Source organism: Odocoileus virginianus, chromosome 32, assembly GCF_023699985.2.
Source record: "Odocoileus virginianus isolate 20LAN1187 ecotype Illinois chromosome 32, Ovbor_1.2, whole genome shotgun sequence".
In the NCBI taxonomy this organism is placed as follows: domain Eukaryota; kingdom Metazoa; phylum Chordata; class Mammalia; order Artiodactyla; family Cervidae; genus Odocoileus; species Odocoileus virginianus.
In genome coordinates, this window is record NC_069705.1 from 17,289,919 (window position 1) to 17,314,289 (window position 24,371).

A 24,371-nucleotide genomic window follows, 5' to 3' on the forward strand; every position below is an offset into this window, starting at 1 on the left:
ATTGGGAGGCTGGAGAGATGGTAGTGTGTACAGAGGAGAGGGAGGTGAAAGAAAGCCCTTCTATGATGGAAATTCAAAAGAAAATACCTAAAACTGAAACACTATTAAGGAACATGTGATTTGGAGACAAATACAAAGTAAATCGGGTCAAAGCCTTGAGCCTGGTGGCCTCTGGGGAAGGATGATACAGAAGACAGAGTGGGTCTTACTGCTTCAAAGAAAGGTTTATAGATCTATTTTGCTCATTTAAAATATGTAGGTGTAATTTTACTTAAAAAATGACAATTTATAACGACAGAAGTCTTTTATTACTGTCACGCACATGTTAAAATCAGCTAATATGTCAACAGGTACAGGACAAATGAGCACTGACATTAAAAACAAAACTGAAAATGTAGAGAGAAAAAACCAAAGCCAATACTGATTGAGGCCCTTGTGACATCCTGAGCTAGACTTTAAGAAATCATGCACCTTCTGGACACGTGTTCCCAGCTCTGCAGAGGAGTATTCTAAATAGATGAGATCTAAGTTCCTTTGAAAAAAAAAAAAGAATGAATAGCTAAAGTAGATCATGTGCCAACAGGTGATGTCTCATGCTACAGATCAAAATCAGAAGCAACAAACCTTTGATATTTTTTCTAACGGCTTCTATTATTCCTACAATATACTAGGGAGATCCCACACCTCTACCTTCTTGGCCTCAGAGAGACCTAAAGAGTGGGTGAATCTCTGCCCTGCCCTGAAGAGCTAGCCTATCAGACTAAAGGTGGAAGATTATAAAATTCAGACAAGACTCTGGAGTTAGAAAGAAGCAAAGGCCTGAATGGAAGGGAGGGAAGGTCACCGGTTCCACTTATTGGGAGATAATGTGAAATTATTCTAATCACTTATTTCCCAGTGAAGAAATTATTCCAAAACCAACCTCTTTCTTAATCCTCCCATATATAAAACATTTATCAAAAAAGAAAGCAAATCACCTTTAAAAGAAGCTGACTGCTCAGCAGGTGAAGGAAGATACAGGCTAAACCTTTATGTTCCCTGAGGGAAGTAGTGAAGAATAAATAATGGTGCTGATGATAATAAAAAAGCTGATGATGATCATTTTAAGTGGGGAGGCGGGGGGGAGGTAGTGCCTGACTGCTATTACTAACCAGTTTTCACAAGAGGTAAGCTTAACTCCTATCAAAGAGCTAAAGTCTCCAAAATACTTGTCCCCCAGTATCACTTTGAGGTAATTTGATTTTATAAAATTTTATCAATTTGATTAAAAGACTGAAATACTCCAGAGATGACCAGATTCAAGATAAGCATATCCAAATGAAAGGACTTATCTATTATATGAGCAAGAATCAATTAAAAAATATAATTTATATCTAAACTCAAAAACAGCAAAAATGACCATCTGCCAAGGAATAAACTTAAACTACATAAGACCCATTTTAAAGACAACTAGGCAAGCTTAGTAAGACATCAAAAAAGGGCTAGAGAAGACATACTGAATTCCTGGACAGTTAAGACTCAAAACTTTAAATTAATTAAATCAATACACTCCAGAAGCAACACAAGAAAAGATGTCAGCAGGATTTTTCATCAAACCACACAAGCTTAAAGTTCACTAAAAGAAGAAAATAGTCAAGAGCATTCCAAAAAATGTATTTTTTTAGAAAATAAGACCAATAAAGAAAAATTCACTCTATTAAACATAAAAAAGAATTTGAGAACTCCTAAAGTGAAGTCGCTCAGTCGTCTCCGACTCTTTGAGACCCTGTGGACTGTAGCCCACCAGGCTCCTCCATCCATGGGATTTTCCAGGCAAGAATACTGGAGTGGGTTGCCATATCATTCTCCAGGGGATCTTCCCGACCCAGGGATCAAACCTGGGTCTCCCACGTTGGAGGCAGACTCTTTCCAGTCTGAGCTACCAGGGAAAGGGAAAGGGAAAGTCACTCAGTACTGTCCAACTCTTTGCGACCCCATGGGCTGTAGAGTCCATGGAATTCTCCAGGCCAGAATACTGGTGTGGGGAGCCTTTCCCTTCTCCAGAGGACCTTCCCAACCCAGGTGTCAAACCCAGGTCTACCATACTACCATACTGCAGATTCTTTACCAGCTGAGCCACAAAGGAAGCCCCAGGGAATCCCTCTATTAAACATAAGCAGTTCAGAAAAACAGAAATTAAAATAGGGTGGAATTGGTATAAAAATAGATATAAATCAATGGAACAAAATATATCATGTTCAGAAACAGAGCTATGTAAATACAGAAACTTGACATAAAGGAGGCGTTTCTCATCTTTGACCACCTGCACAGAAAAACCCTGATTCAAAGCACATGACCTCTTATTTCCGCCGCCTCCACCGTCTTCTCAAAAGAGAAGTCAGAGTGATTCTGTTAAAAAATGTTTCAATTTAAAGAATTATATACCATCACCAAGGCTGTATATTGTCACCCTGCTTATTTAACTTATATGCAGAGTACATCATGAGAAACGCTGGGCTGGAAGAAGCACAAGCCAGAATCAAGATTGCCGGGAGAAATATCAATAACCTCAGATATGCAGATGACACCACCCTTATGGCAGAGAGTGAAGAGGAACTAAAAAGCCTCTTGATGAAAGTGAAAGAGGAGAGTGAAAAAGTTGGCTTAAAGCTCAACATTCAGAAAAGTAAGATCATGGCATCTCAGTTGGTCCCATCACTTCATGGCAAATAGATGGGGAAACAGTGGAAACAGTGTCAGACTTTATTTTGGGGGGCTCCAAAATCACTGCAAATGGTGATTGCAGCTGTGAAATTAAAAGACACTTACTCCTTGGGAGGAAAGTTATGACCAACCTAGACAGCATATTAAAAAGCAGAGACATTACTTTGCCAACAAATGTCCGTCTAGTCAAGGCTATGTTTTTTCCAGTGGTCATGTATGGATGTGAGAGTTGGACTGTGAAGAAAGCTGAGCACCGAAAAATTGATGCTTTTGAACTGTGATGTTGGAGAAGACTCTTGAGAGTCCCTTGGACTGCAAAGAGATCCAACCAGTCCATCCTAAAGGAGATCAGTCCTGGGTGTTCATTGGAAGGACTGATGTTGAAGCTGAAACTCCAGTACTTTGGCCACCTCATGCAAAGAGTTGACTCATTTGAAAAGACCCTGATGCTGGGAGGGATTGGGGGCAGGAGCAGAAGGGGGCGACAGAGGATGAGATGGCTGGATGGCATCATCGACTCGATAGACATGAGTCTGAGTAAACTCCTGGAGTTGGTGATGGACAGGGAGGCCTGGTGTGCTGCGATTCATGGGGTCGCAAAGAGTCAGACACAACTGAGCAACTGAACTGAACTGAACTGAACTGAACCAAGTGAGATTTATCCCAGGAATGTAAAGGTGGCTCAATGTAAGAGAATCAATCAATGTAATATGTAACTTTTACAGAATGAAGGAAATACAACTGACCACCTCAACTGACATGGGCATTTGACAAAATCAAATACTCTTTCATGATATAAACTCAGAAAACTAGGGATAGAAGGGAATTTCCTCCAGACAACAAAGGGCACTTATGAGAAACGCAGTTAACATCATACTCAATGGTAAAAAGTCTGAAGATCTTTTCCCCTAAAATCAAGATCAAGACAAAGATACTCCTTCCACCAAAGCTATTGAACAGAGTACTGAAATTTCTAGCCCCAGAGAAATTAGGTATAAATAAGAAGTAAAAGGCAATAAATTGGAAAGAAGTAAAACTCTATTCACATATGACGTAACTGTGTCTATAAAAAAAAATCCCAAAGAAACCACAAGAAATCTACTAGATCTAATAAGCAAATTCAGCAAAGTTACAGGGTACATGATCAAGACACAAAAATCAGCTGTGTTTCTAGACAACCACAATGAGCAATCTGAGAAGAAATTTAAAAAGTAATCTTGTTTACAATAGCATCTAAAAAAATAAAATACCCAGGAGGTGAAATTAAAAACCTGTACATCAAAACCTACAAAACATTGCTTGTAAGGCATAGATCAGGTGAGGCAGAAAAGGAAAGATGACCTCAACAGAAGTAGGTTACCTTTATTTAGGCAAGGAGGGGCGACAGTCAGCCTAAGGACCAGGCTGAGTGCTGACAGTGATCAGGGAGGCGTCATACTTATAAGGAGGTTTGTGGAAGCAATAAGGGAAATATCAATCAGGCAGGATATTTTGAGTATTCTTTTGTTGAGATAACATTTGTAGTTGGGCAGTGGGTGATAAGTCTTCTGGGCGGGTGTAGGGGGTGGTAGGTTTCCGGACAGGGGGTGATAAGTCCCAGATAGATGCAACTGGCCTGGAGCATCAGGGCTGAACTAAAGTTCTGTTTTGTTTTCTCCGAAGTTAGATGATTCAGCAAGGGGCCTTTGAGACTGTTGTTCTCTTTTCTAGACCCAAAAGACTCCTTCATTGCTGCCAATTAAAGAAGACACTTCATTCACAAAGAAGACAAGTTCCACCACAACAAATGGAACACCACCTGTGTTCACGGAAAGACTTAATACTATTAAGAGGTCATACAACCCCAAGCTACCTACAGATTCAACACAATCTCTATCAAAATTCCAAAGGCCTTTTTTTTGCAGAAATGGAAAAGCTAATCCTCAAATTCATATGGAATTGAGAGTTCCCTGGCAGTCCAGTGATTAGGACTCATCACTTTAACTGCTGTGGCCCGGAATCAATCCCTGGTCAGGGAACTAAGATCTCCCGAGTCACCCAGCATAGCCCCGTTCCGCCCCCCCCCCAAAAAAATGCATAGGTAAAATGGTTCCGCCACTGTGGAAAACAGTTCCTCAAAAAGCTAAACACATAATTATCATACAATCCAGCAAGTCCACTCCTAGGTACAGACCCAAAAGAAAGAGGAACTGGAAACAGGGACTCAAGTAGATCCTTGGAAGCCAATGTTCAGTGCACCATTATTCACAACAACCAAAAGGGGGGAAACCCAACTGTCTGTCAACAGATGAATGGATAAACAAAATATAGTATGTACACACAACAGAAACATATTCAGCCATAAAAAGAAATTAAGTTCTAATACATGGTACGACGTGGATAAATCTTGAGAACATTATGACAAGTCAAATAAGTTCAGATGCAAAAAAACAAATATGATTCCACTTGTATATAGTATCTAGAATAAGCAAATTCATAGAGAGCGAGCATATCAGAGGTAACCTGGGGCTGGACAGAAGGGTAATGGGAAGTTGTTGCTTAATTAACCAGTTACAGAGCTTGTTTGGATTGATGAAGAAGTTTTTAGAAATAACAGTGATGGTTGTGTAATAGTGTAATTAATGTCACTGAATCATACATGTGAAAAATAGCTAAACTGGTAAACTTTGTTATATATATTTTACCACAGTTTTTTTAAGATCATTCGGCTCATGGTGTTTCCCTGACAAAACTCTCCAGTAACCTCCCATCTCCCTCAGAATGAAAACCCAAATTTTCAAAATTGCCTACCAGGTCCTATACAATCTGTCCCACACTCTTTTCTGTCCAACTTTATCACCTACAATTCTTCTCCATCTCACTCTCTGCTAACTTACTGGCCTTGTAGTGAAAAAGTGAAGTCACTTAGTCATGTCCGATTCTCTGTGACCCCATGGACTGTAGCCCACCAGACTCCTCAGCCCATGGGATTTTCCAGGCAAGAATACTGGAGTGGGTTGCCATTTCCTTCTCCAGGGGATCTTTCCGACCCAGGGATCAAACCCAAGTCTCCCACATTGCAGGCAGACGCTTTACCGTCTGAGCCTCCAGGAAAGCCCTGCTCTTCAAATACACCAAGCAGGCTCCCTCAGGGCCTTTGCACTTTCTTTTACCTCAGAGAGCCACAAAACTAGCTCTCTCACTTCCTTCAGCTCTTTACTCAAAAATTACCCAGGTGGCAAAGAGGATAAAGAATCATCCTGCAATGCAGGAGACCGGGTTTGATCCCTGGGTGAGGAAGATCCCCTGGAGAAGGGAATGGCTACCCACTCCAGAATTCTTGCCTGGAGAATCCCACGGACAGAGGGGCCTGGCAGGCCACAGTCCACGGGGTTGCAAAGAGTCAGACACGACTGAGCAACTAACACTAACAAGGAGTGAAGTAAGTCAGAAAGAGAAAAACAAATATCATATATTTTATGCATCTATGCAGAATCTAGAAAAATGGCATAGATGATCTTATTTGCAAAACAGAAACATAACACAGAGAACAAACCTATGGACACTAAGATGGGGAGAAGGGGGGATTAATTGGGAGACTGGGATTAACACAAATACACTACTGATACTATGTATAAAATAGATAACTAATGAGAACCTACTATACAGCACAAAACGACTCAGTGACCTGTGGTGACCTAAACGGGAAGTCCAAAAAGAGAGGATCTATGTATACATACAGCTGGTTCACTTTGCCTTACAGTAGAAACTAACACAACATTGCAAAGCACCTATACTCCAATAAACACTAATTCAAAAAAATTACATTCTCAGCCAGGCCCTTGCCTGACCACCTTACTGTAAAATTTCAGTTTCCTACCCTCACCCACACTCCTCATCTCTCTTTCCTTTATTATTCTCCATGGAATTTTCACCTTCTGACATACCAGGCATTTGACTTACAGCCTATCTCTCTCCAAAATGCAAACTTCCCAAAACAGAGCGATTTGTGTTTGTTTTGTTCACTGACTGACCTAGAGCGGCGCTCGGTAAACATTTGCGGAATTAACAAAGGGAGATCACTGTTTAATAGCATGAAAATCTAACTGCCCGAGCCATAGATTTCAACTCCCTAAAAATTAACATGCCAAGTACTCTTAAAACACTACTAAATTAGCATCTTAAGGATGTTAATATCCTCTTCTGTAGGGAGAATATTTACACACTGACACATAACTAAAAAACAACTCAATTTTAACCAGGAAAAAAACAAACAACAACAACAAAAATTAAAGACTGAGTATTCTGAATTCAAAAATCCAACATGATTTGTTACTTTACACAAAAGGGAGGTGGAAAAGGAGAACGAAGATGTCCATCCCTAAAGAACCTCCCACCCAAAGCCCAGAGACCTACTCTGCGGGACTGAGCACCTCCAGGTCGGAGAAGGTTAGAAAGATACCCCGAGGCCTACATCCTGAAGCAAGGTTGGGGGTAAGGACACGTTACCCTGAGATGAGCCAATTCAACGCGACTTGTCTATCAGCTGGGTGACTTGTGCAGCGACCCAACACCACGGCCTTGAACCAGACATCCGAGTTCGATACCGATTCCACAGAACTCATTCCCGCGCTGCGGAGCCCACGCAGGCGAATCGCTGCGCACACAATACGTGTCACTCCTGGGACACGGACCTTCCCCACCCCTCCCTCCGGGCTCCGCCACGCCCCCGAGTACTCCGCTCTCGGAGCGCCGAGCTGCAGCCCCACCCACCCCAGCCCATCTGGCTACGCGGCGCGCATGCGCGGAGGGGGTCTCGCCGCCGCTAAGCGCTACGGGAAGTGTAGTCTCCGCGCGGGCGCCGGTGGGCCGCCCGAGTCCTAACGTCTCCGCGGTACCTGGAGAAGTCAGAACAGCCTCGCCTCACCCAGGTCCTCGTCTCCATCTTCACACCTGTCCGGTCACCTCACGCTCACGCCCCAGTCCCACGCGCTGGGCTTCCGTCAGGGCGGGCCACAGAGGAGAGCCCGAGACCCGATCTTCGCTTCAGCGGGCTGTGCTGGAGGAGGCGGGGTCCACTGCCCGCCTCCCGCCGCCTCCCTCCCCGCCCCCTCCCCTCCTCCGCGGCGGGCGTCGGGCCGGTGCCCGGAGAGCGGCGGCGGCCCCCGCAGCGGCCGCTGGAGGGGCGGCGGCGGCGGCGGTGGGCGCCGCGGGCGATGCCCCTGCCCGGCTGCTCCGGCGCGGGGCGGTGCGAGCAGCGGCGGCGGCGGCGGCGGCGGCGGCGGGGGAGCAGGCAGGGGGCGGCGGCTGCCATAGAGGGGCCGAGAACTGGCGGCGGCGGCGGCGGCGGCGGTCGTGAAGGGCACCGGTGGCGGCGATGATGGTAGTGCTGATGTGAGTGTCTGCTGACTGGGGGGACCCGGGGGCTGCCGAGCCCGAGGCGGGCGGCCCGGCGCAGAGCGGGAGCGGGAGGCCAGGGGCGGCGGAGGGATGCTGAGCGCCCAGTGCGGAGCCGGGAGACGCCGCCCGCTCGCCCGGCCGCTCGCCCGGCCGCCGCAGCCCGTCCGGGAGAGGCGGGGAGCCCGGCGCTGCGGCGGCCCGATGTGGGGGTCCCGGGCAGAGGCTGGGGCAGCGCAGGCCGAGGGGCGTCTGCGATTGTTCTCAACACCCCCTCCCCCACCCCACCCCGTGTGTCTGTTTGTCACTTGCAGCTGAAGATGGAAAGAGCCAGGCGAAGGGGAGGCGGCGGCGGCGGCGGCGGCGGCCGTGGCCGCGGCGGCAAGAATGTAGGGGTCTCTGGCCTAAGCAAGAGTAGACTGTACCCCCAGGCCCAGCACTCCCACTACCCCCACTACGCGGCTTCAGCCACCCCTAGTCAGGCTGGGGGCGCCGCCGAAATCCAGGAGCTGGCCTCCAAACGAGTGGACATCCAGAAAAAGAGGTTTTACCTAGACGTGAAGCAGAGCTCGCGGGGCCGGTTCCTCAAGATAGCCGAAGTCTGGATAGGGAGAGGCCGGCAAGACAATATCAGAAAGAGTAAACTGACCCTCTCCCTGTCGGTGGCAGCGGAGCTGAAGGAGTGTCTAGGGGACTTCATCGAGCACTACGCCCACCTGGGCCTGAAAGGCCACCGGCAAGAGCACGGTCACGGCAGAGAGCAGGGCTCCAGGAGGAGACAGAAGCACTCAGCGCCCTCCCCGCCGGTCTCGGTGGGGTCCGAAGAGCACCCCCACAGTGTCCTCAAAACAGACTACATCGAGAGGGACAACAGGAAATACTATCTAGACCTGAAGGAAAACCAGCGGGGTCGCTTCCTAAGGATTAGACAAACCATGATGCGGGGGACTGGCATGATAGGTTATTTTGGCCACACTTTGGGCCAAGAGCAGACTATTGTCCTCCCAGCTCAAGGAATGATCGAGTTCCGCGATGCCTTGGTTCAGCTCATCGAAGACTATGGCGAAGGGGACATCGAAGAACGCAGAGGTGGAGACGACGACCCCGTGGAACTCCCCGAGGGGACTTCTTTCAGAGTGGACAATAAAAGGTTCTACTTTGATGTGGGCTCTAATAAATATGGAATTTTCCTGAAGGTAAGTGAGGTGAGGCCACCTTACCGTAATACTATTACCGTTCCATTCAAAGCTTGGACAAGGTTTGGGGAGAATTTTATCAAGTATGAAGAAGAGATGAGGAAAATTTGCAACAGCCATAAAGAAAAGAGCATGGATGGCAGAAGGGCCAGTGGTGAAGAACAAGCATGCCTCGACTAAGATGAAAGTGAACTCCATCAGGCAAAAGTTAAAATCATAGATTGGCTAAAAGAACTGATCCATACTCATTTGAAGAAATTTCTCCTCTTTGGGGGCCCTTTGTTATCAGTAATACCTCTAGTAGTTTATACTTCAAGGAGTCTGATTCTCATGTTATGTTACCCGTAGAACACTCTAATTCTCATGGGAACTCCTGCCTTCCCAAAGCTAAATAGTTTAGCTGCTTCAACTGCTCCAGACTATTGAAGTATGCAAATCAGCACAAAGTATGACATTCTGACCTTCTAAGTACCCTAGCTAAGATTTACATTGCACTATGACATAAGCCTGAAAAAAATACATATGCCTAATATGGAAGTGTGAATTTCTATTATTAAGTTCCCCCCAAAAAAGTATTCCATGCCTACTTCATTAAAAGCTGCTAGAATTACCTGTAGGACAGTTACCACAGAAACAGAAATTGACTTCTATTCTAAATATATTTATTTATTTATAAAAGGACAAGGTGAAATATATTCAGTGTCCATTGGATAACTGAATATTAAACAGTCCCATTAAAGAATCAAATCTTAGTTACTATAGTATGCTATAATTTCAAATTTTGTGGTAACCCTACAGTTTATAGTTGCCGTATGAACGCTATAAGTTTTTATTGGTTATTCTAAGCTAGTTACAATTCTATCTTCACCTCTGATGATTGTACCATATATTATTAGTGGCTTTCCAAAGTTTCAGGAATTACTTTTTATGTCACTGTTGCGTGGGAGGCTTCATCCTATGGCTTTGCTATGGAAATCCTGATATTTTAGCTTTTCATACTAATTTGAAGGTTGTAAGAGGTTCTTTCCCAAAATATATCATAGGCTCAAGGTGTTATATTTTTTGCTGCTGCTTTACCACTGTTTCAGAGGGGTTGGTGCACCAGTTATCTGATATAAAAATACATCTATAATAATATATTTTAGTAGCACTTTTAGCACCTTAAGACCATTTCAACACTTCCAGTATAAACCTGACTTTTACAGGTGTTTTAATTCCAGGAAAAGTTTTCTCTTTTCTAAAAAGCGTTTAGAATAAACATAAAATTTCAGCCTGAAAAATATTATTTGAAGATTGGTTACAAGCATATTTGAAAAGAAAATTCAGGCATTTTCCAAGGTGCTCTTTATGATACTTAAAAAAGTTTACTTTACACAAGACTCACCCATTTACTTGTATGAAAAATTACTTTCCAGGAAGTGCCACTGCAATTTTCCAACACCTAAGCAGTTTTTTAAACAAGTGGATATAATGTATATGTGTACCAACCCACCCTGTATTAAGTGACTGAAATTTTATCTGTTGAGCTGCATTTTATTCTGAATGAAATTACTGTCTTTTCTCTCGGCTTTCCTCACCTCCCACACAATAAGTCCATATAATCATGTTTAGGAGCCAAACACTGATTTCAACCCCTAAATATAGCTCTCATTGATGAGAGCTGACTGCTCGGATTGAGATCAGAATGTAGCTCTTCTTTTACATGCTATAAGTAATTCACAATTATTTTAACAGTTGTTTTCCCTCCAGAGGTTGTCCCCCAAAAAGTCACTAAACGAGATGAATTAAGAAAATGAATTTCACTAATTCATGTTACTTAAAAACAAGCAGTCAGTAACCCAGACGTATATGCTGGTGTTGGCTTTCGGATTGTATTTCCGGTTTCCTCAAACAGTGTGAAGGAATCTCACTAGTTCATTATAATTGTGGACCATCTGGATCACTGTGGAACAGCTGAAGGTTAGAAGATGATGTTAGTACTAGAGTTAATAGCACATGGTGGGTGTTGAGACACTAAAAGTAGCAAGGATCTTTAAACAGTCCTCACTGTAAAGTAACTATTGTAGACTTGATAAAAAGTAGCTTTGGGTTCTAGGAAGGAATGGTGTGCCCTTGCATTACAATACTACTGATTGCTTTGCTGCCCATCATAGTGCCTATGAATAATAATTAACCTGTCAGATTTTGGCAAACTGGAGCTGTGAATATTCCACTATTTGAGCATTCCTATCACTATTGCTGTGACTGTGTACTCTCTCTTAAAACCTTCTCTTCTAACATATTTATATCCGTTAAGTCTAAATGATTTCCTTTTTGGTTTTTAGTCTGGTAAGATTTGAGTGTGTGTGTCTATATATATATATATGTATATGTATATATATATAATATATATATACACACACATATATATATGTATGTATATATGTGTGTTATATATATATATTCACACACACTACTATGTCAGACGTAAATATCCTTAGCTCATTGTATATAAATATTATTAGTTTAATTTTTCATTAATAATTCAAGTTAAAAATGGGTTAAGCAGCCAAATTTTCTACATGGTATGTATACTTCAAAGTTTTTACCATCTCAAAGCTATGGATTGCATAGATGCATATATACCGGCAGTTGAATATATTTTAAAATCATTAAGCCTTTTGCCAGTCCTTTAGTTTCTTTTTTTTCCAAAGTTAATGTTCACTGAAAAAGGAAATGATGCTATGATTTTTTGATACTTAAAATTTCCAATCATTCATTAGCTATAATCCAGTAAGATCCAGTCCAAAACTCTGGTATTAGGACATGTATTGCCATGTATCTTATAAAATAAGCTACTACTCTTATCTGTGCAATATACATTTTATTTATTGTCATTTGTATCACAAATGGAGCTGCAAGTGTACATGGTATTCTTCAAAATACTAGGATCCCTGCCTTGAAGATATAAAACTCTTAAGGCAACTGGATGTTAGCAATCAAAAAGTGAGCATTTCAGTTAGTAACCAAAATTACTCTTTCACTATATAACTCTAAAACACTGATGATGTTTGCACATAATAATCCAAGCATAATGTGGTACAGACTCAAAACTGTAATCATATAAGCTGGTAGTACAAAATCTGGAAACGGGTTCCTCTTCATTGTCGGCAGTGTGCTCCTACCAGTTGAAAGCCACACTAATCTGTTGCTTATATGCAAGAGATGCAATGTATTATAAAAGTATTCAACTTCTGCCACACTTTATAATTTTCCTTGTTAAAGCCCCAAACTGCCATGTCCCTTAAACTTGAGTCAAACACAAGCTTATTTGCACTAAAGAGCATGGCCAAAAAATAAATGACAGGGTGGAAAAGCTAGTTGGAACCTCTTGAAATAATGGGTTCTAATGGGGGAATTTCACATTTGTCTATTTGAAAGCTATATGGTCCGGGCAGACAATCTGTCAGTTCACTAATTTAATAATGCACTTTACCTTTTGTATATAAAAGATGTACATTTATGCCACTGGACTGGTGGGACGTGTTTCAATAGCTGTGTAGTTTAGAATCTGTAGGGTGAGCTCTTGCATGCATATGTTTGTGTTGGAACTGCTGTAGTAACAAGTTTCCATTCAACCAGTGTCATGGAGAAGGGTAGAAGATGCCTCTGAAGTAAATCCCAAGACATCTAACAGAGAACTTTAGAGTTCATATTTGTATTCTTAAGGACTAGAATCAATTAATTAAACTCTTTCTAACCCAGACTAGTATTACAGTTGAGATTATATCTAATTGAGACTCCCCATAATACCCTGAAAATGAATTTTGGAAATTTGTGCAAACAAAAAAAAACTTTTAATGATTCTGTTTCATTTTTGATGTATGTTTCACTTACTAATGAAAAGACAGTACCTGGTACTGTATTAGAATTCAAAGTATGATTGGCTGATATGGCATCATTAAAAAAACAACCAGACTAAAGACATAACGTTCAAATTAAGGAAATGCAAAGAAACTAAGAACAATTGCTAAAATAAATATGACATTATTTCAAAATTTGCAGAAGAACTAACTTTCACCAACCGAAAAGGGTATTAGGGGATTTAGTGTATCCTTCCATCCTGAAAACTTCCTAAGATGTACATTTGAAAAGTAGATAATTGTTGCTTAATAATAGGTTGTATGTACTTTACTAAGAAACACTGTGTACTAACAATTCATCAAGAGTATACTATATTTACTGCATTCATTTTATATATGTGGATAAGAATACATTATATAGAGTGATCCTATCTTAATATACTCATGTATTTATATTGTAATTTTGCAAATATTTTCAGTAAAATAAACATTTATCTGAGCTGCACAATCTGAAGAGGATGAAATTGGAATATACCCTCAGACATTCAGTTTTAATAAGCAGCTGCCATGGAGAGTTGATATTTGTACTATCATTCCTTTAGATTTTATGTTTATTTTAATATTTAAATAGGATTTGATTGGAAACTTGAAGTAGTATAGTGAAAATAATTTTTCATAAGTATGACTTTCTTTTTTCCTGCTTATTTCCAAGTGTCTTTCATTGGAACTATTTATAAAATCTTATTCAAGCTTTATGTAAGAACTTTGCTTAGTCATCACGTAGTTTGAAGTCTGTCTTTTACCAAAACACCAAACATCTTTGGTATTGGCAGGATAAAAATCTAAAGTAAACCACATAGAGAATTTAAAATTGACTCTGTGCCAACAGAATAATACAGGTGTAATATTTATCCCTGCCAAATACAGATTCTTAAAATCTGTCTGGAGTTTCCTTCAAGATCCCTTGAATTTCATAGAGAAATGATGGCTCATGGCTAGCCCATCAGAGGAAGAGAGGAGAAATGTTCGCATGCTGTTGAGACAATCTGTAGTCCACAGTGCTGTAGAAATGAGGTACAGGGAAATGTGTTTTTCCCAATTTAATGTCTTGTGAAAATTGAGTTTTTAGATCACAGTTATTCTGTCATACTCAAATTTATGTAGAAAAACAGTTTATGTATTAGTGTATTTTCTTGAGTAATGTCAAAAATTAATCTTTTCTCCTTAATTTGACATGGTTTTTTAAGTAATTTAAATTTATTTAATCAATATTTTTGAATAGGGAAAACCTGCATATAGTACAAAATTTAGATGCTCCAGATTGATAGACACTGAAAGGTAGCAACTAGTGTTACCAATTTCTTGTGCATCCTTCTAGAGTTACTCTGCATATACACATATGTATATATACACATATTCTTTTAAAACATACAATTAAAAACATATAGACACTCTCTTGTACCCAGTAGTATCAATATTAGGTCTATCATAAGTGTATTTTTTCCCCTTCTCCTTTAGATGCCATGTTTGATCTAGTTACCATAGCATTTAATTTGAGCTATTTATGACACCAAGGGAACCCCAAGGAAATTTCGAATGACTCCCATTGGGATTTACTCAAAGTGCAAATATATGTACATATCAAAATGTATAAATATTCAGTTATCCCTCCTTATTCCAAACTACTTTGTGCTCATGTCTCTTCCTCTTCTGCCCCTCAAAAAAGTGGTGTTCTTTTTCTTGATGTAATACAGTTCAGGATATGAAATTGTTTACCCAAAGATTATTTTAAATTAACTGTGTCCTCACGAAAAATACCCATATTTAAAAGCTTTAATAAATTATCACTTTTAATCAGTTTTTACTAATTCTGTTACTATTATTTTTATCCAAAGACCTTACCTTTATTAGAGAAAATCAATACTAGAACCATCACAAAAGGTTATGACCCTGAAGTCACAATTTGAAGATTGTTGATTTAATAACATAAGCGTTTATATATATGATAAGAAAAGTATGGTTATTAATCATTCAGTTAGCAGTCAAATCCAAGACTAAACAAAAAACAGAAAATGCTAGTTCTGATTATTTAAAGCATTGGGTCCCTTTGAGGGACCCAGAGTCTACCAGATTTCCTTGAGACCAAAAGGTACTATGATGATTTGGGAAAAGACTAAATACCTTAGGGCTATGTGGTTAAAAATACAATTAAACCATTTCTGTTCTCTGCCAGAAGAATATAAAATAGCACATATAATTGTTTTAAGATGTAGTAGCATAACTACTATTCCTGAAAATATAAACAAAGTTGCTTTAATAGTTCCCCAACCCCTCCTCGCAAAAAGTTGTAATTCTCTTTTTATTCACATCAAGGGGGCATTTTAAGGTCAGTTTTCTAATAGCCAACAGGAAAAGATTATGTTCTGAAAGATTAATGTCTAGTACTTGAACCATGAAGGATCCTATCTAGTTATGAATCAAAGCAACCAAAGTAAAAACTCCAATATTAGAAATATCTTAAAGAGTATATGGGTTGAGAAAGAATTTTTTTATGGATTAGTATATGTAAACTTTATGAAAATGTTTAAAGACTTAAAAAATTAAAGCACTTTAATTCATCTTTAGAATAATCATAGTTGATGGCATGATTTTCTGTTTGTAACATGAGAAAGATGTTGTTAGAAAGCGAGATTGTCTTAAACATATATTTTTAAAGTTTGCTTCTTTCATTTTAGTGAACAATTCACTATCCTTTGCAGAGTCTATAACATTGATTAAGATTTCCAGGTATTTACTTGTTTAAGCTTAAAATGGTATGTAGGTATTGTTCCTTTTTTAAAGAGAGGGATCAAAAGGAAGGTAAATTCACCTTTGGAAAGAAGTTTGCTCACGTTTAGGCTAAAAATATTAATAATTTTCCGTCCTTCATTAAAGAGTTTCCCATGTTGATGCTTTCTGGTAAATTTTTTCCCAAACTTTACCTTCTTTGCAATATCCCTTTGAGATATTCCTTAGCCTTATTGAGGCCAGTAACATCTAGTAAATAAAATCTTACTGGAAATGAATTAGTGCTGCTATAGTGAAAGTAGTTTGTAATGTGAATATGGAGAGAACACTCTTTTAAATGGGATATACGATTTCTTCTTGAGTGTTGTTGACTTTTTTTCTAAGATTGAATAGCCATTGGCTGTACTTTGATTTTTACTTCTTTATACTTAGTTTCCATATTATTCTACTCAAACTATTCATTGTTCCCAGGAAATACTAGGAGTAAAGAAAAAGGAAAGTAATCCCTAAGAAAAGAGTTTACAGTATTTAAACATTTAAAAGTCACTCAAAGTGTAAGATTGTGGGGAAAATGCTTTTGTTGGTTTTAGCCTTTATCAAGGGATTACCTAGTGGCTTAGATCGTAAAGAATCTGCCTGCAATGCAGGAGACCCAGGTTTGATCCCTGACTTGGGAAGATCTTTTGATAAGTCTTTATCAAAATAGCAATATAAATCTGGTTATTTGATCTGGGTAGAGTCAGAATATCTTAATCTGAGATGCCTATATTTTGAAATATTCAGTATTTTGGTCTTTTTAGAACAAATAATTGTGTAGGATAATTCAGGATTTTATTTATGGTTTGTTGTGGGTTTGCTGAAGTTGTTGTCTAGAGGTCACAAATGTAAAAGAAGAAATAGAGAAGAGAAAGGTGATGGCTGATTATTTTGCTTGACTGTAACAAAAGAAATCAGTCTAAGAGAACTGAGATAAATAAGTCATTCTCAGAATGAAATCTGTTTATTTAACCTTTGAAAGAACATTTGAGAAAGAATCATAAGACCTAATTCTGCTAGTGTATGGCCTGGCCCTGAGCAAATCATTTAAGTTTGGTTCGATTGTTTCTTTATATGAAACATGAACAATTTTGTCCTAGAAGCTAGGGTTCCCTCCTACTCTAAACTTTTTAAATTCTGTATTGATGGAGAGTGAAAGAAAAAACAGATGAATAATACCTGAACTGGAATGTGTAAGAGATATTCTCTTTATATTAATAACAACTATAATAATGTAACAACCTGACAGGATGCCTGAAAGACTAGCAGGAGTGTCAGTTTTAGAATGTGTGTATCCCTGTAACCACACAAGAGACAATTTTGTTGGTAGTCTTCTTTAGAACCAAATTGTTGTATACTTACTCCATAACTACCCTAGGCTTTAAATTTTTTAACAAAAATTTTTGTTGTCTATTCAAGGTTTCCTTTTTGGAAAGCAGCATCACTAGGTCTATACATACTGTAGTCATTTTTTTATCTTAAGAAATAATAAAGTTAACATCAGTTTCTGAAATGTCATTGTTCCAGAAATAACCATAAATTATATTGCTAAATAATATACTGCAACTATCATCACATTGGTCCCTGACAATCAGATACTTCCTTTGACCCCAATCTCCTTGGTCTTACTGAATGTCCTATATTACAAGTCATGACATTTAACAGAGAATATCAAGAACGCTGAACTTCAAACAGTATTGTTCTGCTGCAGAGGGTGTGCCAAGATAAAACATGAGTTTGTTGTATTTTTGTTTTTAGCCTTGAGAAACTGCAGAGGTTGGTGATTGGAGAGACAAGGAGCATCACACAGGTTTTTGTCTCAAAGGCTTTTATTTAGGCATCCCAGTCCTCCACTGTGCATTGCCACCATCACTGCCGATAGAGGGGAGTTAAAAAGAGTGACTGGCCTCCCAGGCGGCTCAGCTTTAAAGAATCTGCCTGCCAATGCAGGAGATACAGGTTTGATCCCTGGCTTGGGAAGATCCCCTGGAGAAGAAAATGACAACCCTCTCCAGTATTCTTGCATGGAAAAATCCCATGGACAGAGGAACCTGGAGGGCTAGAGTCCATGGGATCGCAAAGAGTCAGGCATGACTTAGCGACTAAACAACAGCAGTCACAAAAAGTGACACCTTTCTCTCTAAACCCATCTTTTGGAGGCCTATTTCTTTATCAATGACAGCATTTTAGAGCAAGGAAAGTGTATTTTGAAGTGCATATACACATATGTGATCTGTCAATTTCAAAAATACCTGTACACATAAAATTCCATTGCAGAAGCATTTAATGAAAGCCTTTAGCTGGTGGTGGTTCACGCTAGTAATCTGATCAACAGATTCTGTAGAGTGAATTGGCTGTTGTAGAAGTTTTTTTTCTCTCCTCCTCAAAATAGCAGATCCATTTTAGATTCATGATTGCTTCTTCTTCAGTGTAGTTTGAAATCTAACTCGGATGAAAAAGAATAGTTTGGCAGTTCTTCACCCTAGCCATTTTGTAGAAATTTTTCTCAGTTCCCCATTTCAGACCCTCCAAGCAGCTTTACCAAAAGAACACACCTAAGTGACAGAATTACCCAGCAAATGAAACAACAAAATCTTGAGCTGACTTAGGAATAAAGATATGGATACGTACAAGACACCTTGTATGTACAAAACATACAGAACTTTTCTTATCATTTGCTAATTTACTTCAGAAACAGCTATATTTTATTTCTAGGTCCTTTAGCAATGTGATTTATGCCAATAATTGCCAGTCTAGAATTTAAAGAGGTAGAATAGTCTGAAGTTTCAGTTGCATTTACTAGGGGGTTTTATCTATTGGGTAGGATGCATAAAGGGCTTACCAAGTGGCTCAGTGGCAAAGAATCTGCCTGCCAATGCAAGAGACGCAAGAGTCTCAGGTTGTAGACTTGCAAGGAATCTTCCTGAGTCAGGAAGACCCCCTGGCCCCCTGGAGGAGGAAATGGCACCCCACTCCAGTATTCTGGCCTGGAAAATCCCATGGACAGAGGAGCCTGGTAGGCTGCAGTCAGTCCACAGGGTTGCAAAGAGTCAGACACTTTTGAGTCAGACACAGCTGAGCAACTGAGCACACATACATCGATCGTTGTTTAGTAAATTCCCACAAAAGGGTAAACTGTGTTATCATCAGGCATAAAAATAGACTTAAGTTCTGTCTCTTCCTTCTTTTTCCCATCCCTTCTGTACATGCTACCCTGTTGAAGGTGGTGGTGGTGGTTCCAGTCACTAACTCACGTCTGACTGTTTACGCCCCTGCATCACACCAGGCTTTCCTGTCCTTCACCATCTCCCAGAGTTTGCTCAAACTCATGTCCATTGAGTCGGTGACACCATCCAACCATCTCATCCTCTGTCGTCCCCTTCTCCTCTTGCCCTCCATCTTTCCCAGCAACAGAGTCTTTTCCAATGAGTCAGCTCTTTGCATCAGGTTACCGAAGTATCAGAGCTTCAGCTTCAACATTAGTCCTTCCAGTGAATATCCAGTGTTGGAAAGTGGTTAAGGACTCATTTTTCTCCCACTACCACTGTGGCCCCTCTCTATCCTATTTATTTGTTCCAATGACTATTGAAACACCACAAAGAAAGGCTAAAACTCATCTTTGAAAATGTATAAATGGCCCTATGAACTTGACTTTGGACTCTTAAGAAAGAAGGGCTGCTGCTTCACTTAACTAATTTCAACACTCTGATCAGAACTTCTGTATAACAGTTTAAGATGATGAGAAAACATTTTACTTGGGGTGATACAGCCTGAAAGGTCAGTTACTTCCACTGTTAAGTACCCAGCAGGTCTTCAGAAAATATTTTGACTAACATGATTGACAGGTAATTTCAGAAATGAATTTAGCCTCTAGGAAAATTGCACCATGACCATTTTCAAACAGAAAGTGTTAACAAAAGTCAAATAAGATTTATCAGTACTAATGACTACTACTTCCATGCTCTAGGAAGTACAAATAAGTACTATTGTCTTCCATGCTCTGAGCTTTGCTAGACATCTTCTACTGTTACCCTCATCTTAGTATAATTTTCCAGAGGCTTAGAAACTGGTTCAGAATATATTTGATCCTTATTGACACAAAGCCAAAGAGTGTGCTCAGTTAGGCCAGAATGCCTTTAAGACTTACTCTGAGATTTAACCCCCAGCTAATAAAGCACAGTCTACCCCAGCCACCACTGTCAATGAATCTGCCTCCGATTACTGGGCATTATTTTTAATCCAAAACTATTCCCTATACCTGGGGCTGGTACCACCAAAAGACACTTTACATGAACATTTATCTAGCTGGTTAAAGGATGATGCCAATCCAACTTACTTGATTTTTGCTGTAGATTATAGATTGAACCTCTCATCCTGACCAACTATTTCAAATAAATGTAAATAACTTTTTAAAGGGATCAGATGATGAAAATACAGATGATCATTCCAATTCTACCCAAAGGGCACAGAGGAAACAAATTACCATTCACTGTGGGTCTGCAGTTTAATTTTCATGATCCAAAGTCAACCAGTTATGTCTAACGGGTCTTAGCAATATTAGAGTTTCATTGGGAGTTTTTTTTTTCTTTCTGGCAACTTTTTCTGCCATCCTACTCTTTCTGCATTGTTCCATTCATTTTCATATTTTAATTACCAAGTTTCCTCTTTTTCTTTTGAACTCCAAAAGGATAAACTGTGATGCCTGCCATGTTTACAGATCCAGTGGTTTTCAAACTTCATGAGAATTAGAATCACCTAGAGGGTTTGCTAAACCAGTTTAGTGGCCCTTACCCCCAGAGTTTCTGTTCCTTAGGTATGGGGAGTGAAGAGGGGAGCAAGAATTTGTGTTTCTCATATATTTGCAGGGGACCCCCTGCGGCCGATCTGGGGACCATACTTTAAGAACCAGTACTCTAGGTTGACATGATTCTACCTTAGCTACACAAGATGCTGAAGCAGAAACTTGGGTCAAGACAGCTGTAGCATCTTGCTGGGAAAAAGATCCAGTATTATTCCTTCTGCTTTGAGAAGTTTACAAATCCCAAAGTTGACAAAAAGATAGTTTTTTGCAACTTTTTCTGCCATCCTATTCTTTCTGCTTTATGCCATTCACTTTCATATTTTAACCTTTTTGAATAAATTGACTAGAGGTTGGTTAAAGAATTATTTTCTTCCCTTTCATTACATTTAAGAACTCATTAGTTCCCTCTGATTTTTTAACAGCTATCTTGAGATAATTGTGATTGGAATTAACCATTATGAATCCTTATGTGAAAAGCTTAGCTTTCAGATTTATGGAGACTGTAACATATTTTTGATTCATTGATAACTGGTAGACAAGTCTTGCTAAAGGAAAGTGAATAATTTCTATACTCAAGAACTGTTAATACAAGTTTTAGTGAATACTAAGTATTAGGACTTGAAGGGACCTTGGAATTAGTTTGGTCCCTTAAATTTACATTTTGTGATATACCCCATGTACTTCAAAGGTTCATAATTACTAAAATAGGCTAGGTAAACAGATAATAAAGGTTAAAACTTAAAATTCTGCTTAGCTCTCAAGATACATAAGTGGTAAGAGATACAGTATAATGTCTTTTGCAAGACTGTAATATTTTCACCATCTTCCTGAGTCCTATCTATATGCAGAGGATAGAGGAAATACACACACACACACACACACACACACACACACAATAGTGTATTTACGTACTTTTTCAGATTAACAGTTGGACCCACTGATATAAATTTAGAGATATTTCACCTAAATACTTACTGGGAATATGATTTGGAAACATATCTAACATATTAAAGAATAATTCAAAAAAACAAAAAGAATAATTCATCTTACGTTTGTCAACTTGAGGACATTCTATAATTAGTGTGTTGATCAAAATTAATAAAAGCTATTTTATATATAAATATAATTAATAAATATGACTATATGTAAACTCTTAGCAGCTGTCATTTTAGTGGATCACATCCTATCAGAAATACTAAATTCATATGTATACACTTGGTGGTTCTGCAAGTTCCTTAACTTCTCTTTACAGCTTCAGTGTTTACTGAGTGAATGAGTGAATTCACAATGAACGAATTCCTAATTGTGAAAAAGATTAACTGCTGATCTAGCAGAGATGGACTTCCCTGGTAGCACAGCTGGTAAAGAATCTGCCTGCAGTGCAGGAGACCTGGGTTTGATCCCTGGGTGGAGAAGATCCCCTCGCACATGATGCATAAAGGTAATTAATAAATCAGAAAAATAAGTGGACTATTGTAACTTTGATAACTCTTTTCTACTTAGAGTGAATTTCTTAGAAATAATGGTTAGAACTTTTGTAGTCAGGTCCTCTGTTAATTTAACAGGTAGGATAAAGAAGTGTGATTTCAGTTTTTCTAATACTATTCTGAAAAAAAAAGGAACTTTATCACTTCCTCCTACCACTTGCTACTGCGAAACAAGAACCAGCTTTCCAATTTTCATGAGCTTTACTACTTAAATGAATTAGTTAAGACAGGTTTCATGAAATTTGCCCTTCAAAATTAAATCCAACTTTAATTTTCATAAGAAATTTTTTATTTTTAATCGTTCTTTTCAGAAAGGATTTTTTTAAAGAAATAAATTTAGTATTTACTTTTGCTTTTTTGAAAGTACTTATACAGGCTTATTTGGAAAACCAAATTATTGGATATTATCAAATAAAGGTTTTCTTTATAGAAATCCAGATTAAATTCTGTTTAAAGGTTGAAGCAATAAAATAATATTTTCACTTCTTTTTTTTTTTTTTTTTTGCCCTACTAATTTAAGACGGAAAGAAACCGTGAAGTTTGCTAATTTCAGCTCAGATAGTCTGTATTAGAGATTAGGCTTCCGAGAAAGTTGATTATTGTTGTAAATAATATGTGTGATTCTCTCCTGGAGAATTTCAAGGCTTTACAAAAGGCTGAAGGGTATTAGTGACAATAATATCTAAATTCAGGGATCTAGTGTAAACCAATATGAAAATCAGTTCTCACTTGGAGAGTCCACTTTTTTTTCTGGTCACTTAAGCCATTTGTGCTTTCTGTGATACTGTAACATATCCAAATTTCAAAAGGACAAGTATTAATACCTTTAAGAGAGAGACCTGAATACATTGAAATATATTATGCCAAAGTCCATAAACTATATGTATTACATATTTCTAACTATTTAGCTAACTAAATTTTACTCTACAAGATTATTGTGTGTGTGTGTGTGTGTGTGTGTGTGTGTGTAAAATTATAAAGAGAGACCAGTTCTTTCTGTATCCCCTTCCATGCCTTGGAGAAGTAGGGACAAATTGGCTTCATCTTGTTTGTTACGACAATTGGTTGGCTGCCCTAAAGTGCTGCATTGAGAATTTGAAATTTGCCTCTAGAGGGAAAGAGAAAAGAACAGCATTCATGCCAAATATTTGCTATTTGGCTAAAGTCATCTCTGCTTTAGAGCTATAAAGTTCTCATTGTAGCTCTGAAAATTTCAAACTCAGCCAGGCAACTGGCCCTTGGAGCAGAAAACTGTCATATGAATGTGTCTCTCCTAATGCTTTCAAGAGAATTTTTTGTTAATCTAATGGTCCCTCCTTTAACACAGCAGAGAATCTCTTCTGTACCTCTGAAGAACTCAAAGGACCATGGTCATGATGATGTCATCAAGAATCTCCTTCGGAATTTAACTTTATATTTGCCTTTAATGAGTTCTAACTTCCATTAAAATGACAACATTTTCTCCCTTTAAATCAGCCCAGAACCTCCCTGCTGGTCCAGTTACTGAGAATCTACCTTCCAGTGTGGGCGATGTAGGTTTGCTTCCTGGTTGGTGAACTAAGATCCCATGTACTATGCAATGAAGCCAAAAAAAAAAAAAAATTCAGCCTAGACATTCTCAAATATTAGCATACATAGCAATTAACAATGCAGGTTCTTGTCTGCATCCCTGGAGATTCTGATTTTGTTGGTCCAGAGTCGAGTTTGAGATTGGCTTTTTTCATTCTGACATAGATGGTCTGGAGGCCATTCTTTGTTTTAGACTTACAGTCTTTCATCCATATCATTTTTGTAGCTGGAATTGCTTAAATTTTAATACTGTCAGCCATAACACAATGGAAGATGCTTTTTTGGTTATGTTATTAGCAAGTAATATCTGTAGCTCTCTAAGAGAGGCTTAATACACAAATCCAAGTATTTAAGATTTTGTGCTGTCATATTAGGGGCTCCCCTGGTGGCTCAGATGGTAAAGAGTCTGCCTACAGTGCAAGAGACCCGGATTCCTGGGGTTCAATCCCTGGGTCGGGAAGATCCCCTGGAGAAGGGAATGGCTACCCACTTCAGTATTCATTGGCTAGCTTTCTGGGCAGTGATCACTGGGAATGCCAGTTCCCCATCCTCTAAAATTCAGGTTCAAACTACT

General features: G+C 39.3%; 2 protein-coding genes across 10 annotated transcripts in view; one reads left to right on the plus strand and one right to left on the minus strand.

Annotated features, from left to right (window-relative positions):
- The window catches only part of WRN (WRN RecQ like helicase), a 116,671-nt gene extending 108,939 nt beyond the window's left edge, over nt 1-7,732 (minus strand). For 4 of the 7 annotated variants that reach the window (XM_070459932.1, XM_070459928.1, XM_070459927.1 and 1 more), the window contains exon 1: nt 7,610-7,732. In XM_070459932.1, coding sequence (XP_070316033.1) covers nt 7,610-7,627 — 18 coding nt within the window. In that variant the 5' untranslated portion in view covers nt 7,628-7,732. Of the gene's footprint in view, nt 1-7,191; nt 7,398-7,580 lie in introns of those variants that run through there. The other 3 variants (XM_070459930.1, XM_070459929.1, XM_070459931.1) reach the window with 2 other exon arrangements.
- A 92-nt stretch (nt 7,733-7,824) lies between these two features.
- PURG (purine rich element binding protein G) overlaps nt 7,825-24,371 on the plus strand; it is a 50,516-nt gene continuing 33,969 nt past the window's right edge. For 2 of the 3 annotated variants that reach the window (XR_011485116.1, XM_070459936.1), the window contains exons 1-2: nt 7,825-8,076; nt 8,394-9,275. Coding sequence is in view for 2 of the 3 variants with exons in the window: in XM_070459936.1 (XP_070316037.1) it covers nt 8,400-9,275 (876 nt within the window). In the remaining variant the exon portion in view is untranslated. Of the gene's footprint in view, nt 8,077-8,393; nt 23,854-24,371 lie in introns of those variants that run through there. The other variant, XM_070459935.1, reaches the window with a different exon arrangement.